This window comes from Cryptotermes secundus, unplaced genomic scaffold (assembly GCF_002891405.2).
Source record: "Cryptotermes secundus unplaced genomic scaffold, Csec_1.0 scaffold779, whole genome shotgun sequence".
Classification (NCBI taxonomy): domain Eukaryota; kingdom Metazoa; phylum Arthropoda; class Insecta; order Blattodea; family Kalotermitidae; genus Cryptotermes; species Cryptotermes secundus.
Genome location: NW_019737096.1, coordinates 1,377,516 through 1,392,136, shown reverse-complemented (window position 1 = coordinate 1,392,136; position 14,621 = coordinate 1,377,516). Strand labels below are relative to the sequence as shown.

The window sequence follows — 14,621 nt, the reverse complement described above, 5'->3', positions numbered from 1 at the left end:
GGTTCTATATCTATGTATATGGATTTATGGAATATACAATGAATGAATGAATGAATGAATGAATGAATGAATGAATGAATGAATGAATGAATGTAATTAAATGTAACTGAAATAGAAATAACTGTAACTACAAATGTAGTTATCCAGAAATATTTGTTACACAGTGTTGGCAACATAAAAATGAATTGCTTGATATTTTTGTTAAAATTAGAGACTGCATGTACAGTTCATTTCATAGTAAGAGACAAGAACTAGCAGATGTCTGTATGTTATAAGTCATGGGTTAATGTTTCCAGATCTTTGGTCCAGTGCAATGTGTCCTAAAGTTCAAGACCCTGGAGGAGGCCATTGAGAGGGCCAATAAGACAAGCTATGGGCTAGCAGCTGGGATTGTTACAAAGGACCTCAACACAGCCCTAGTATTTGCCCAGTCTGTGCAGGCTGGCACTGTGTGGTAAGTCGCTCAAATTTCTGTCTGCATGAGCAGACACATTGCTGACAGAAAATTTTGGACAGGAATCCCATGTTCCTCCCACAACTCCTAACACTGTCACACTGCCTCAGTTCTTTGGTAAGGCAAATAGGGACTTCGGGCTTGATCGAATTATCGGTAATTGGAGAAAGAAGAAATTCTTCTAAACATAATATCCTGTTCTGTAATTCTCAGGACAAGTCACTGAAGGTGAATAAATGGGAATAATGATCATCTGATATGATATGTTTTCTTTTGTATCCTTTTCATATCACATAATTTAACACATTAAACTCTGTCTTGTATTTCAACGTTTTTGCCCAAGAGATATGTTTTATAAACATATATTTTTATGCAGCTGTAAATACTGCTGTGAGATTTTTAATACTTTTTTAACTGATCTCCATTTGCAGTGCATTGGAAACATTGTAACATAAATTACAAGAAGTAGTACAAAGCCCTGCATCAGATTGGAAATTTTCAAACATTGATATTTAAGTTAGAAGAAGGTATGTTTGGAAGTGTTTGACCGCAGCATATTTTAAAGTTGTGTAACTGTTCTAGGGTGAACTGCTACAACATTATAACTCCTCAGACTCCATTTGGAGGCTACAAGGAATCAGGGATTGGTAGAGAAATGTGAGTACTTATTCACACTAAGATATTTCTACAAAGCAAATCATGTGATGATAGTTATGAAGACAAAGGTTTAAGTTGCCTTGAAAATTATGTAAGCAGGACATATTGTAGGGAAGTCTTATGGCTGTGTCACAGGTTTAATTTTTTCAATCTGAATGGAAGCAGATAAAGTTTTTAAAAATTCTTTGTTCCTTGTTTTTAGGGGTGAAGATTCTCTGAAAGAATACCTACAGATAAAAACTGTGACTGTCCAATTGCCATACAAACTGTGAAGGAACATGCTGTGACTGGATGAAAAAAAAAGGCTCACAATTTTAAGATGTTTTGATGTTACTACTGCCATTATTGCTTGATTATATCATTTTGTTTCCCTAAAAATAGTGTTGTACTTTTAGTTCTTTTGTTATTTGTATTAGTTTGGGTTTATACAAACAAGAAGCTGTCTTATGGACAATGTAGCAGGGTTCCTAAATTTTACAGCCCGCTTATCCGAGAATAAAATTGTTGTTTAAATCTTTGCCATTTTTAATGCCACTAGTAGGTAACAGCAAAGTGTAAGAACCTCTGTGTATATTTTAGATGGTTTACTGATTTCTCAGTTTATGGTCAGTTTAGCTGTATTTGGTATTATTAGGTTGTCAGCACATCCCAAAAATATAAACTAAACTTGAAATGAACCTAGTCTAATATAATAGTGGAATATCTTCCATGATGGATGGAACAGTCACATTGCCGTGTTTCCATTAGTAGTCTCATTTGTGGAGACTGGGTGCTCACATGAAGCGAGGTTGGCATCAAGCTAGGAGAGTTTGCTATGACATATCCTAACCACCCCCCTCCCCTCAGATGTATTCCTGTCTTCAAACCATTTAAGATATTGGTGTTTGGTGGTATCAGTTAGGTTTCCTATGGGTATTTACATATTTACTATGGCAGAAGTGGTCATTTTAATTTTACTACATTCAGCTATGCTAGAAGGAGCACAGGGCTGAAACAACTGACTCATTCTGAACAGAACTTGAAGTCCAACAGTGTCAACACAAAAGCTTGTCATTGAACGTGAGCCTGCGTTTGTGCATTGATTTCACGCCTTCCATTTTAACATATTTCTTTCCCTGTCTTGGCCATTGAAGTAGCTACTTTCAATAAGGTAGCTTACCAAAATTCTGTATACATTACTAGTTTCCACCATTGACATATGCCATAACCTCTCTGACTTAACCACCCAAACAGTGCTACAAGATGTAATGGTAAAGATAAGCTTGTTGCTGTAATTAATTAAGAACCATTCCATGTTGAAGTGGAGATGTAGTACCATGCCTCAGAGCTAGATGGAGATGAGTGGTTATCTTCACACACCATCTGCTTTGTACCCAGGGCAAGAGTCCCCGGTGCCCATTAGATAGGCCGGGTGAACCAGTGTCAGTTTGGTTACTGTGCCCCTACTTGGAAACCTATTCACCAGTCATCCAACCTGTACCCTACTCACTATACCGGCTGAGCTATCTTGGTTATTTAGACTAAAAGAGAAATATAATTAATAATACTACTCGCTGAACTTCTTTTACTTCAGACTCATGTCATCAGGGATCAGAGAATGGGATGTGCAGCATGAATGGGGAAAGCAAGAAATGCATACAAAATGTTGGTCACAAAATCTCAAGAGAACAGATTTGTTCGGATAAAAATGAAGTCAACGTGTTTCATTAAGTACCATGCCATGAGGATGTATGGGGGAGTAGAGGCATAGCTTCACATATGCTTAACCTTGGCACTAAATGGATGTGAGTGGTCAGCGTCATGACCGCTTCACTCCTGGGAAGAAGCCCCTGATTCACATTGGGTACAAGATTGGGTGAGCCCCTGAGCTGTTCCGGACATTTTGGAAATGGGAAAAAATAAATTTCCCCTGCTGGAAAAGAGACCTTGATGCCTCCAGTGGCCAGTCTATAGCACTTCCTTAAACCAACTGAGCTGTTAAAATATTGCAGAACCAGGCCATGAGAATATGAACTAGATTGAAATGTAAGTTTTGAGGTTTTCACGGCGATGACTATGAAGAAAGTCGTCTTCTGGGTTTTGGCGCCATGTATTACAGCAACTGCTCTCTGCATTCACAGCCATTCACCTGCTCTGAAGATGGAGGCGATACGTTCCTCCGAAACGTCAGCCAAAACGAAGAATACACGGCGCCAAAACCCAGAAGACACCTTTCTTCATAGATTGAAATGTGTTCGATTTTAGCTTCTCACAGCAGGGACTGTCAGAATCTGTGATGCTTTGTGGTCAGGCATAAGTTTACAGCATTTTGGAGAAACATGCTGTACCATTTTCTGGATTGAACAGTACATCAAGCAAGTATGATGAATCTTCAGCTTCCATAATAACGAAACTTCTTGGCCAGATGAATAACTAGAGCACAATAGATGAAGTACAACACAGCTTGCTAGTTGTCTGATTTACTATGGCAAGATTTTGATCACTTTCACTGGAAGACAGTAATATCTATGTCCGTGATATGTTAATCCAAGCTGCACAAACATAATACAGAGACCAGCACTAGTGTGTATTTCAGAGATCCCTCAATTTTGATTTTCTGCCAGAGAATGGAGTTGGCCTGATAGGCCTCTTGTGTGTTTATCATTCTCCGGTATGGTTATTAACGATGGATGTGGATTGAGATTACGTCAAAGAAAGTCACTTCAGTTTCGGCAACAAGCCGAAAGCCTGTTTATTCCGGAAGTTTGCGCTTAATCTCGGCGATAAATTTGAGTCATGACAACCTTGAACACCTTGAATCAAGCATTTTTCCGATATCCGTTAGTTGTTCAATTCTGGCGCTAGATGTCATGTTGCTCTATTTCAGAGCGATCTTGTCGTTTTGTCGTTCTTGTCGTTGCATGTCCTGTCGCTTTGCTTTCCCAACGAGCAGGGGCACAGACTAATCAGTTCACACGGAACCCTCTCAAGCGGACGATTGAAAGGCAGTGCTGATCGTGGTTAGTGTCGAGGGCACAAGATTTTGTTTGTGACATAATATCATGGCCAACAGAAACCTGCTGATTAAATACACAAAGGTAAGATATTCTGCAACTGGTTATGAAAGATTTTTCGCTGAACGCTGGGGTCGGGTGTGTAACAGTCCTGCTTCGTATTCCGCAGGCCGAAGATCTGTTCTCGGTGCGGGCGCCGGCCATCTCAAGATGTTTCTCGTGGGTTTCAGATTCCCCCATTGAGGCAAATGCCGCTGTAGTACCTGAAATTAGGCCACNTAAATTCTGTAAGTTTCTGAAGACGACTGAAAAGTCGGCACGAAACCGTACTCTTACGGTTTCGTGCCGACTTTTCAGTCGTCTTCAGAAACTTACAGAATTTATTAGTAATGGAAGTCGCAGGCGAATGGGCAGCACCCATGCTTTGTATTTGGAAGGTCCCAAGTTCAAACATTGGCCCGGAAACTGGTTATCCTGAGTGAGGTTGCTTTCCTCGGTATCCAGGCCGATGCCGGACTAAGACATCTCAGATTTGGGCACAACCGCTTCTTTCCGCAATCTTCCCGACGCATTATTCGCCAGTCCCATCATTCGGCGGTAGTCAGAACTACTGAAACCAGAATTAAAATAGACAAGTAAATAAATATAAGAATATTGAAGATTAAAAACAGATTTTAACGTCATGCCAGACCACATTATGAAGGCAAGTAGAAGGGCGTGAAAATAAAAGTTTCGTGCTTTACTGCCGCTAGGCGGAATACTGAATAATTCTGGACACGGTGGTGAAGAGAAATGTCCTTGCCTCCACCGGGAGATCAACCCGGAATACCCACCCCACTGCCAGTTTACATTCTGAGCTTCTATGTATGTTAGATGCCTTCACCCTGTCCTCAATGCTGTACACATGAGGAGGAAGCCGTCACGAATATTCGAACTGCACTCACAGAAATATGCCAATGTAGTGAGAAAATCATATGAGAAAGTGCAGTAAATCATCATCGACATCAAGGTTTGAACGTTTCGATTCGATCGTCTGTTGAACGGGGGAAGTGGCTGTAAAGAAAGAAAATTAGAATCTCTGATTCATTAGCGTCATTTACAAAACTTTAACAGTGAATATAGATAATCGTTAAGGTATGTACAGAATAATAATATTTAGATTTTACTTTGTATGCGATATTTTATAATATAAAAATATTACCCCGTGCCACTGGATACAGATATTGTCCCCCAATATCCGAGTCCTGAGCACCATCAGCATACCTCATTATAAAGTATCAGGCGTATCTCTTGAGAATATCCAGCTTCTAGATGTAGGATATTTGACAGTTGTGATCTTTGTCGCACTTGTGAGATTCTGCCATTCAGCAAACCAGGCAGCCAGTGCTCTATTTGATCAGGTGTTTGCATGTTCACACTGTACCGAAACCGCGTTTGACATCTACGGCCACCATTGTACTTTTCATCATTTATTCTTCTGGTACTCTTCTTTTGTCACAAGTTTACAAGGTTTCCGCAACAAATTCATAGTATTTTGCAAAGAAAGTGTGAGTTTGTTGACCAGTTAACGGCGACCGTTTCACCGTCGGCTGCGGGGCGCATACGAATTTTGCAGATGAATCAATGTGCCTGTTTACCGATAAATTTCGGAATGAAGTAGTTATAATTCACAGATCACAGGAGGTGTTGAAAAGGCTCTCTCTCTACACGTAGACAAACTTCGCATCGGCTAATGAGGTTCTGATTCACCCTTTGAAGCTGTTCTGCAGGAATATTTGCAATTCCCCTGTGAATATTTTCTTTTAGTTCTTCAGTTCAGAGGTTGCTGTTGTAAATTTTGTCCTTCAAAAGAATCTCAAGGATTAGGATCGGATGAATGGTCTGGCCAAATACCAATGCTAACAATTCTGTCCCGTAGGACACCGGACAAAGCCAGCATATATATACGTGAAGTGTGGGCAGTAGCTGAGTCTTGCTGAACCCAGCCATAGAGACTTTTTCTTCTGTTAACTCTGGAAGGAATTGCCCGAGAATGACCTGTACATATCTTTCGCAATTACTTGTTTCGTTAAAAAAAACAGATTCAACAATCCTTGCATTTGTGGCACACCAGACACTAATTTTCGCTGGATGGAACNTCAAAAGAATCTCAAGGATTAGGATCGGATGAACGGGCTGGCCAAATACCAATGCTAACAATTCTGTCCCGTAGGACACCGAACAAAGCCAGCATATACGAGTAATACGTGAAGTGTGGGCAGTAGCTGAGTCTTGCTGAACCCAGTCTTGGAGTCTTTTTCTTTTTTTAACTCTGGAAGGAATTGCCCGAGAATGACCTGTACATATATTTCGCAATTGTTTCGTTAAAAAAAACAGATTCAACAATCCTTGCATTTATGGCACACCAGACACTAATTTTCGCTGGATGGAAGAGGACTTAAAGGGTTAAATGTGGATTCTGTGACTCCAGTAGCGATTATTTTGCGTATTTATGCATCCCTGCAAATTAAACGGTCCACAGATAACTTTCCTTAATTCCAAAAGTTATCGGCCAATAAGCATACTGATTCATCGGCAAAATTCGTATGCGCCTCGTAGCCGGCGGTGCACCGGTCGCCGTGAAGAACAGAGCCGTAAACCGGCCAACAAAGGTAAGAACCTCCCAATATTATAATGTGTATCAGCTTTCGTATTTTCTACCGAGAGCTCCGCGAAAGTACGTGGGATAATTTTAGTAACTAGACGCGTTCACAGCTCTGCGCTTCACCATTATCGGTGCATCGCTGGGTACGAAGCGCATGCGATTTTTGCCGATGACTCAGCACGCTTGACGGCCGATAACGTTTGGAATGAAGGAAAGTAATTAATTTGTAGTATTATGAGTCAAGGTGGTTCATTTATTGGAGTTTATGATTTGTGAGCAGTATGCAGTAGTTACGAGCGCCATGAGCCATTTGTTCCCAGTTAATAGCAGTGTTGCACGGCATAGTTCGCTATACTTAGAGCAGCGCGTATTTCTCTGTGATACCTAAGTACGGATCTGCTGGAAAGTGTCGGCGAGAATTTCAACGTAAATTTCGTGATGAAAAAGTTCTCAGCAGACAAGTAATTCATATTTTGGAGAATAAAATTAGAACAACGGGACTCTTAATAGACAAGAAACAAAACATAAGCCTCAAGTGCTTACGGAGGAGAAGTTAGATGGCATAGAGGCCAGACTTGAAAATACTTCTGGAAAATCACTGAAACGGTTAGCTCAAGAGACTGGAGTGTAAAGTCTAGTGCAAGAACGGCAACACAATTCCTGAAGCTTCCAGTAAAACAACAGTAATTGACGTCTTGTGGCCGCGCGATTCACCAAGCAGTGTTCCGTTTTTACAGTTGGGTTCTACAGTCTGTCGTCGAAGGTGAGATCGATCCGAAATTGACACTATTTTTATGATGAAGCATACTGAAAATAATCGCAACTGGAGTTCACAGGATCCACATCTAACCCTTGAAGCCCCGCTCCATCCAGCGAAAGTTAGTGTCTGGTTTGCTTTAACTGCAAGCGGGATTGTTGGACATGTGTTTCTTTTAACGAAACAATTGAGAAAGATAACGTAGGGGATATTCTCCCGCATATCTTTCCAGAATTAACAGAAGATGACTCTGGCTAGTTTCCGCAAGAGTCAGCGACGGCCCACATTTCACGTATATCTATGCAGGCTTTGTCCGATGTCTTCGAGGACAGAATTATCAGCAGTGATATTTGGCCGCCACGTTCACTTGACCTTAATCCTTGTGATTTTTTCCTTCTGCAGTTGTTTGAAGGACAAAGTTTACAGCAACAGTCCTCGAACGAAAGAAGAACGGAAAGAAAACATTCATAGGGAAATTTCAAATTTTACTGCAGAGCATCTTCAGAAAATAAATCAGAACCTCCTCCGCCGATGCGAGGAATATCTACATGTAGAGGGACAGCATTTTCAACACCACCTGTGATCTGTGAACAAAGGTAATAACTTCCCTTCGTTCCAAATATTTTCGGAATGATGAGTGATTGGTGAAATTTGCATGCGCTTCGTGGCCGGCGGTGCGCCGGTCGCGGTAAAGCGCAGAGCCGTAAACACATCAAGTTCATTAAAACACCCTATACAACTTAAGCGAAACGCTGAAGAATCCAAATCAGCACTGCCAAAACTCAGGTCCTGGCCATATATGATACACAGATTATTAGCAAAAATACCCCATAATTATAAACAGTATTCCCATTGCATACACACAATACGCAAATGAAATGCCTGGGCATCACTTTCACCAGCGATTTTCGACACATTGAGCGCCTCACGAACGTTGGAAACGGATATCGAAACCATTTTATATTTATCTGGAATTCAGCGATCTGGTTGCATGCCTGCTTATCTCATGACTGCATAAAAAGTTTCTTTATCACTTATGCGTCAAGAAAAGCGGAACGAAAAATCACCCCGCGCCTGACTGCATAAAAGTTTCTTTATCACTTATGCGTCAAGAAAAGCGGAACGAAAAATCACCCCGCGCCTGACTGCATAAAAGTTTCTTTATCACTTATGCGTCAAGAAAAGCGGAACGAAAAATCACCCCGCGCCTCACAAGGCTCCTGCGTACAGCCTCGCAAGAACTGAACCCGTTCAGAAATACATATTCCGGAATATGCTTCATCTGTACATTTATCTAGAAGTCTTCCTTCATTAATGCTACCAACAACCGACCATATTATGAAAGGAACAATGTCTCAGTCTCCTTCATCCTTCAGCTCCTTGACTGAAGAAACAGATCACCTCTATTCATATTCGCATACCACACCCAGCAACCCATTCTCTAAAGAAATACACAAAAGCAACAGGTCGTACCTTCGCATTTACGAATGGACTGTTACTTTAAAATTCCTAGTAACGCCAAAATGATGGGAGCAGCTGATCGCTCAACCTAGATACCGAGTGACGACTCAAGACCGCTTTCCGCACCCATGCAACTCGACACGAGAACAACTTACGCAACCTCTGATGCCGTGCTGCGTATGTACCCTCCTGGCAAGGGCAAAAAGTGTCCATGACATTCTGCAGTCTCTCTCCCATCGTCACCGCTACCGTGAACATAAACTTAAAAAAGTAATAATGCATGAAGCAGGCGCTATAAGTCATTTAAAAGAGGCGCCAGCACACACTCCAAATACGGGGAGGCAATGGGTGACGGTAATTCCATTACTGACTGAATGAGTGAGCGCGTGCAGGTATCCACGAATCCCGTGGAAAACATCTGAGTAGTTCTTGGACTCCGTGGAGCACAGTTTGGGAACCTCTAGTCCATAGGCGGATCCTGCGTGACAGCACAGAGGAACCGAGCGGTTTGCCTTGGCCTGCGCCTTTTGTAACTCATACTCGCTTGCTCTTTGTTAAATGAACACGAATTTCTGTTGATGTCTTGCACATTCCATGACCATTAATTGGCAGTAATCCAAACACGCAGTACAATAATGTAAATACATCAGTTTTCTTTTATTATTATGACGAAGTTCTGAGAAATAACCGAAAATCAGAAGTATTTGTTCTTTCGTGGGCTCGGGCGACATTTAGGCTTACGCCGGCCCTGCTGATTGGATTACAGATTGAACACATCTTGCCGTGACCTTGTTTATATCGGGCTCTCAAAGATTTGCACATGCCTCAGAGGGAAGAATTATTGTTTAATTTTCTCTCACTCCTCATTGAATAAAACATGTTTATACTTACGTGATAAAGCTACTTGTAACGACGGTCCTCACTTCTCGTGCAAGTAAAGGCGAAAGTAAAGCTGTCACTCTGCGTAATTAAGCGCCATACTATGAAGTCTTATAGGGGAGTGGACGCAATCCGCTAATTCTTAACCTTGGCGCTAGATGGAGGGGAGTGGTCAGAATCAAGTCCCGCCCTCCCTAATTTATTGGCAAAGCACCAATTAGGTAGGGGCTGGTTTCGCCCGGTTTGGGCACTGGAGAAGAGAAGAGGAGGAACATCTCTTGCTCCAACCGGTGAATAACTTATGAACATTTCATAAACCAGAGTCAGGTCAAAATGTAAGACCCAATCAAACTTGTTAAAATCAGGAGGAAAGACTAACACGGTCACCCTCCACTGGTCCGTGTCTTGAGCCAGATCAGTCCAATCCATACCATCCCATCCTATCTCTCTTAAGATCCATTTTAATATTGTCCACCCACCTAAGTCTTTATCTTCCTAGTGGTCTCCTTCCTTTCAGCTCTCCCACAAATATCCTGTGTGCATTCCTTCTCTCCCCCTTACGTGCTACATGCTCTGTTCATCTCATCCCCCTTGACTTGATCATTCTAATGTTCTATTTTAGCGTCCTGTTGCACTGATTTTCATCCATGATACATATGTAATGGCCGTCTTGTAATGCACTCAATTTCATATGTCACTTCTTACTACATGTTTCGGCAACATAGTGCCATCTTCAGGTTCGTTATTTACGCTAAACTATTACATTGTTTGCCATCTTGTGTCTTTCATAAAATTATTTATAAAGTACATTGAAGAATGCAGTCTTCTGGATTTGCCAAATCCCAGAAGACTGCATTCTTCGTAGTCACCGCCGTGAAAGCCTCAAATCTTATAAAGTACATTATTCGTCAACAATAATAAAATTTGTATATACTAGTATATACTAAAACTTGTTAAGATTATTCTCTATATGTCTGAATTCAAACTCGCATATAGTATGGTTCGTCCACTATGGGAGTCGTTTCTGTGTTTACTGTGTCTGTGATGTGTCCTTCCATTTTGGTTGCGAGCGTTGTAATGTTGGATGTGTGTGTGGACGACATAATAGATCAACTACTGAGCAGATCTTTCACATTTGTCTGATACTGGAGAAAAAATGGGAGTACCATGAGACAGTACATCAGCTATTCATAGACTTCAAGAAAGCCCATGATTCGGTTAGGAGGGAAGTATTGTACGATATTCTGATAGAGTTTGGGATACCAATGAAACTAGTTAGGTTGATTAAAATGTGTTTAAACGAAACGTATAGTAAAGTCCGTGTAGGGAAACATTTGTCTGATAAATTTCCTAACCAGAGTGGTCTAAAACAAGGAGATGCTTTATCGACACTCCTTTTCAACTTTGCTTTAGAATATGCCATTAGGAAGGTCCAGGGAAACCAGGTGGGACTGAAATTAAACGGGACACATCAGGTGTTGGCCTATGCAGATGATGTTAATCTACTGGGTGATAATGTAGATACCATAAAGAAAAACACACAAACTTTAATTGTGCAAGTAAAGAGGTTGGTCTAGAAGTAAACACTGAGAAAACTAAGTATATGTTGCTGTCTCATCGCCAAAATTCAGGGCAAAATCATGATATAAAGATAAGAAACAGATGTTTTGAAAATGTGGCACAATTCAGATATTTCGAAACAACGATAACAGATGGAAACCTGATTCAGGAGGAAATTAAGATGAATTTTGAAATAATAATTCCTGCCTTGCTGAAATCTCAGATCACTGTTATGAAACATGAGTTTATCTAGATAGAGAGAAAGAAAATATTTATCAAACACCCACTTGCTATGCCTCATAAATTTTTGATCAGGTAGTAACTAAAATGATATTTCAAACATAATTTTTACCAATGTTATATTTTAGCGTCCTGTTGCACTGATTTAAGTCCATGATTTATTTAAACCATCTTGCAGTGCATACATTCATTTATCTCCTTCTCTCCCTCGCACTACATGTTTCGGCATAATAATGCCATCTTCAGGTGCTTACTTATCCACGCCAAACTAGTTCATTGCATGCCTTGTGTATGCCTTGTGTATGCGTGTGTGAGAACACACACACACACATACCCAGGAGGCCCAACAGTATAACACACGCAGTCACAGGAGCAAGACACAACAAAAGCACAACACACACAAGATAGTGAAGGAGTGCTCCAACAGAGGAGAATGGGCGTGACTGGCGTAGTGAGGTGCGACGTAGCGATGTGGTATCCTGAACAATTTTAATATTTTTAACGTTTGACAATGTATATGATAGATACATATTTTAGTTATTTTAATATGAGAACAAGGCATGCAATGAACTAGTTTGGCGTGGATAAGTAAGCACCTGAAGATGGCATTATTATGCCGAAACATGTATGCGAGGGAGAGAAGGAGATAAATGAATGTATGCACTGCAAGACGGTTTAAATAAATCATGGACATAATTTTTACCACCCATAAAGAACTGCTGTCCTGTGCAGATTCACATATTTCAAACCCCAGTTTATCTAACCCAGCTTGTCTGTATTAAAGAAATTTCTACCATGACTAATGAGATTCCACATTTTATCACAGTATGGCATGCTGTTCAACATTGCATATGTAGCCTATATGCGTGATCACAGTTATTGGAAAGTTATATTCTGTTGACACTACATCAGACACTGCCTATATTAGCGAGAAGACTCACAGTTGGCTCACATGCCCCTGTCACTGACTACAGAATCCGGACCAGACCCAAACACTTTTGAGTATTTTAGGAATTATAACATTCTCAGTTGAAAGGTTTCATATTATGATTTCTTAATTTCTTATTTGGTCACTGCTCAGTCACTAAGGTGGCCACATGCAAGATGGCTGGGGTTTAGATACTAGTAAGCACCGCCATATCCATATTGCCTCTGGTGTGCACTCAAGTTTCCTGAAACGTACAGGTTCTGAGATCCAGAATGAATGGAATTTCCAGTGTGCTACTGTCTTTGTCATTTCTATAATTAAGTCTACTTGGCCTGTTACTGGTCTTAAAGTTCTTGTAAACAAGTGACTGCATTTCCCATTATTTATGCATAAATGTAGTATTCTTATGACCTGTATGAGTAAAGTCAGCTTCCAGCTTACAAATGAAATAAAAGTATATTTTTGCTATAAAGCTAAACAAACCCATGAATTGACCAGAGCTAATTCATTTCGTCAAGTCTGTTACAAACTTAGCAGATGTTGCAATCACTGCTACTTGTTAGAAGATTGAAAATTCAGAGAGTAGAGGATAATAAATCAAAGCTTTTTGTTTGTTTATTGGCACTGCTGTCATCTGTATAGGTTATGAAGTTGAATGACAGGGTGATTGTGAATGATGAGTAATAGTGGATGTGGTAGGAACTTATTATATTTTGTTTTAAGATACAGGTAGTCCCGTATATGCGAATTCAAAGAATTTGTGTGGGTTTGTGGAGGAAGAATGTGAAGGAGAAGGGAAAATTATGTACAATATATACAGTTCCACTCTCTGTGACATTTTGGAATGAAACTGTTGCATAAATTGAGCAATATGTGTACCATACTGACTAACAAGGGCACCAATGAAAACCATGAAGAACCTTAGCCAGTATGTATAACTGACTGTGCTGCCCAAGTTTTGAACTCTGGACCTATCAAATATGAAGCTGGAGATCTAACCAGTGCACTGTTACATTCAGTCAGAGTCTATTGTAATATTTAAAATTAAGGCAGTGCAATGCCTATTTTTAGCATGTTTTTCTTCCTTAAGCAATAAAGTAGATTTATGAGATCACCTTGCTCTGTATGTGTATGTGCTTACATGCTTATGCACGTGCATGAGAGAGAGACAGAGTGAGAGCACCTGCCTAGCTGTCTGTGTCCCCATCTTGACTTCTGAACCACCTGACCATTTTACATGACATTTTGTATTGACATTAAGTTTTTGAGGCCACTGCAACATGATACTTTTTAATTTCCTTCAGTGAGTAATAAGAACATTTCAGATTGTGAACTTCTGAGATGGGAGCTATACTGGCACCATTTACTGTATGACCAAAAAATAGTGTGTGGTATAGGATTAGGTGTTTAATTGTACTATTGCTGTGTTAAGGGCCAGTGCAGCGATAAATGCCATCTCAAGAAATGAAAAATTCAGCCTTCCCATTTTAAAACAAATCAACTTTCTCAAAACTTTTTCACAGTTAATTACATGAAATCTGTATTTATCTGTATATCTCTGCCATTATCCTTCCTGCCTATCCTGATTTTGCTTCAGGTGATACAGCAAAGGATTTATAACACAACAAAGAGATGTGTTTTATGTAATTCATAAACAATGGCTTCTCTTGCAGTTATTCATTAACAACCAGTTTGTGGACTCTGCTTCTGGAAAGACATTCCCCACTTTGAATCCAGCAAATGAGAAGAAAATAGCTGATATTGCAGAAGCTGACAAGGTAGACTTTGCAAATTTACATTTTCTCTTCATCATTGTGGTCACATACACAGCCAGTAAAAATGAAACAAAACCATTATATCTATGTGCTTTTGGAAAATTCTGAAAAAAGAAACACAGTACACAGAATCTGCTGTAGTATGATAGATTATTCATTGGTTTCCTTGTGATTCATCTTAGTGGAAGCTTAATGCATGGTTCTCGTAATACAGTACAACTCACCTTCAAAATTTATGTAATAATAATAATAATAATAATAATAATAATAATA

The 14,621-nt window shown here is 40.1% G+C and overlaps 2 protein-coding genes and 1 long non-coding RNA gene across 3 annotated transcripts in view; 2 read left to right on the top strand and 1 right to left on the bottom strand.

Moving 5' to 3' along the window:
* The window catches only part of LOC111870178 (retinal dehydrogenase 2), a 26,738-nt gene extending 25,112 nt beyond the window's left edge, over window positions 1–1,626 (top strand). The window contains exons 10-12 of the mRNA XM_023862250.2: window positions 297–454; window positions 1,037–1,111; window positions 1,314–1,626. Of these exons, the coding sequence (XP_023718018.1) occupies window positions 297–454; window positions 1,037–1,111; window positions 1,314–1,383 (303 nt within the window). The 3' untranslated portion in view covers window positions 1,384–1,626. The remainder of the gene's footprint in view (window positions 1–296; window positions 455–1,036; window positions 1,112–1,313) is intronic.
* A 1,715-nt stretch (window positions 1,627–3,341) lies between these two features.
* The window catches only part of LOC111870181 (retinal dehydrogenase 1), a 33,815-nt gene continuing 22,535 nt past the window's right edge, over window positions 3,342–14,621 (top strand). Inside the window, exons 1-2 of the mRNA XM_023862257.2 lie at window positions 3,342–4,188; window positions 14,247–14,351. Coding sequence (XP_023718025.1) covers window positions 4,153–4,188; window positions 14,247–14,351 — 141 coding nt within the window. The 5' untranslated portion in view covers window positions 3,342–4,152. The remainder of the gene's footprint in view (window positions 4,189–14,246; window positions 14,352–14,621) is intronic.
* LOC111870182 lies at window positions 4,198–9,951 on the bottom strand. The gene is made up of 3 exons (XR_002843807.2): window positions 9,858–9,951; window positions 4,480–4,714; window positions 4,198–4,367 (listed from the first exon to the last, which is right to left on the bottom strand). It is a non-coding gene; the product is annotated as an uncharacterized LOC111870182 (long non-coding RNA).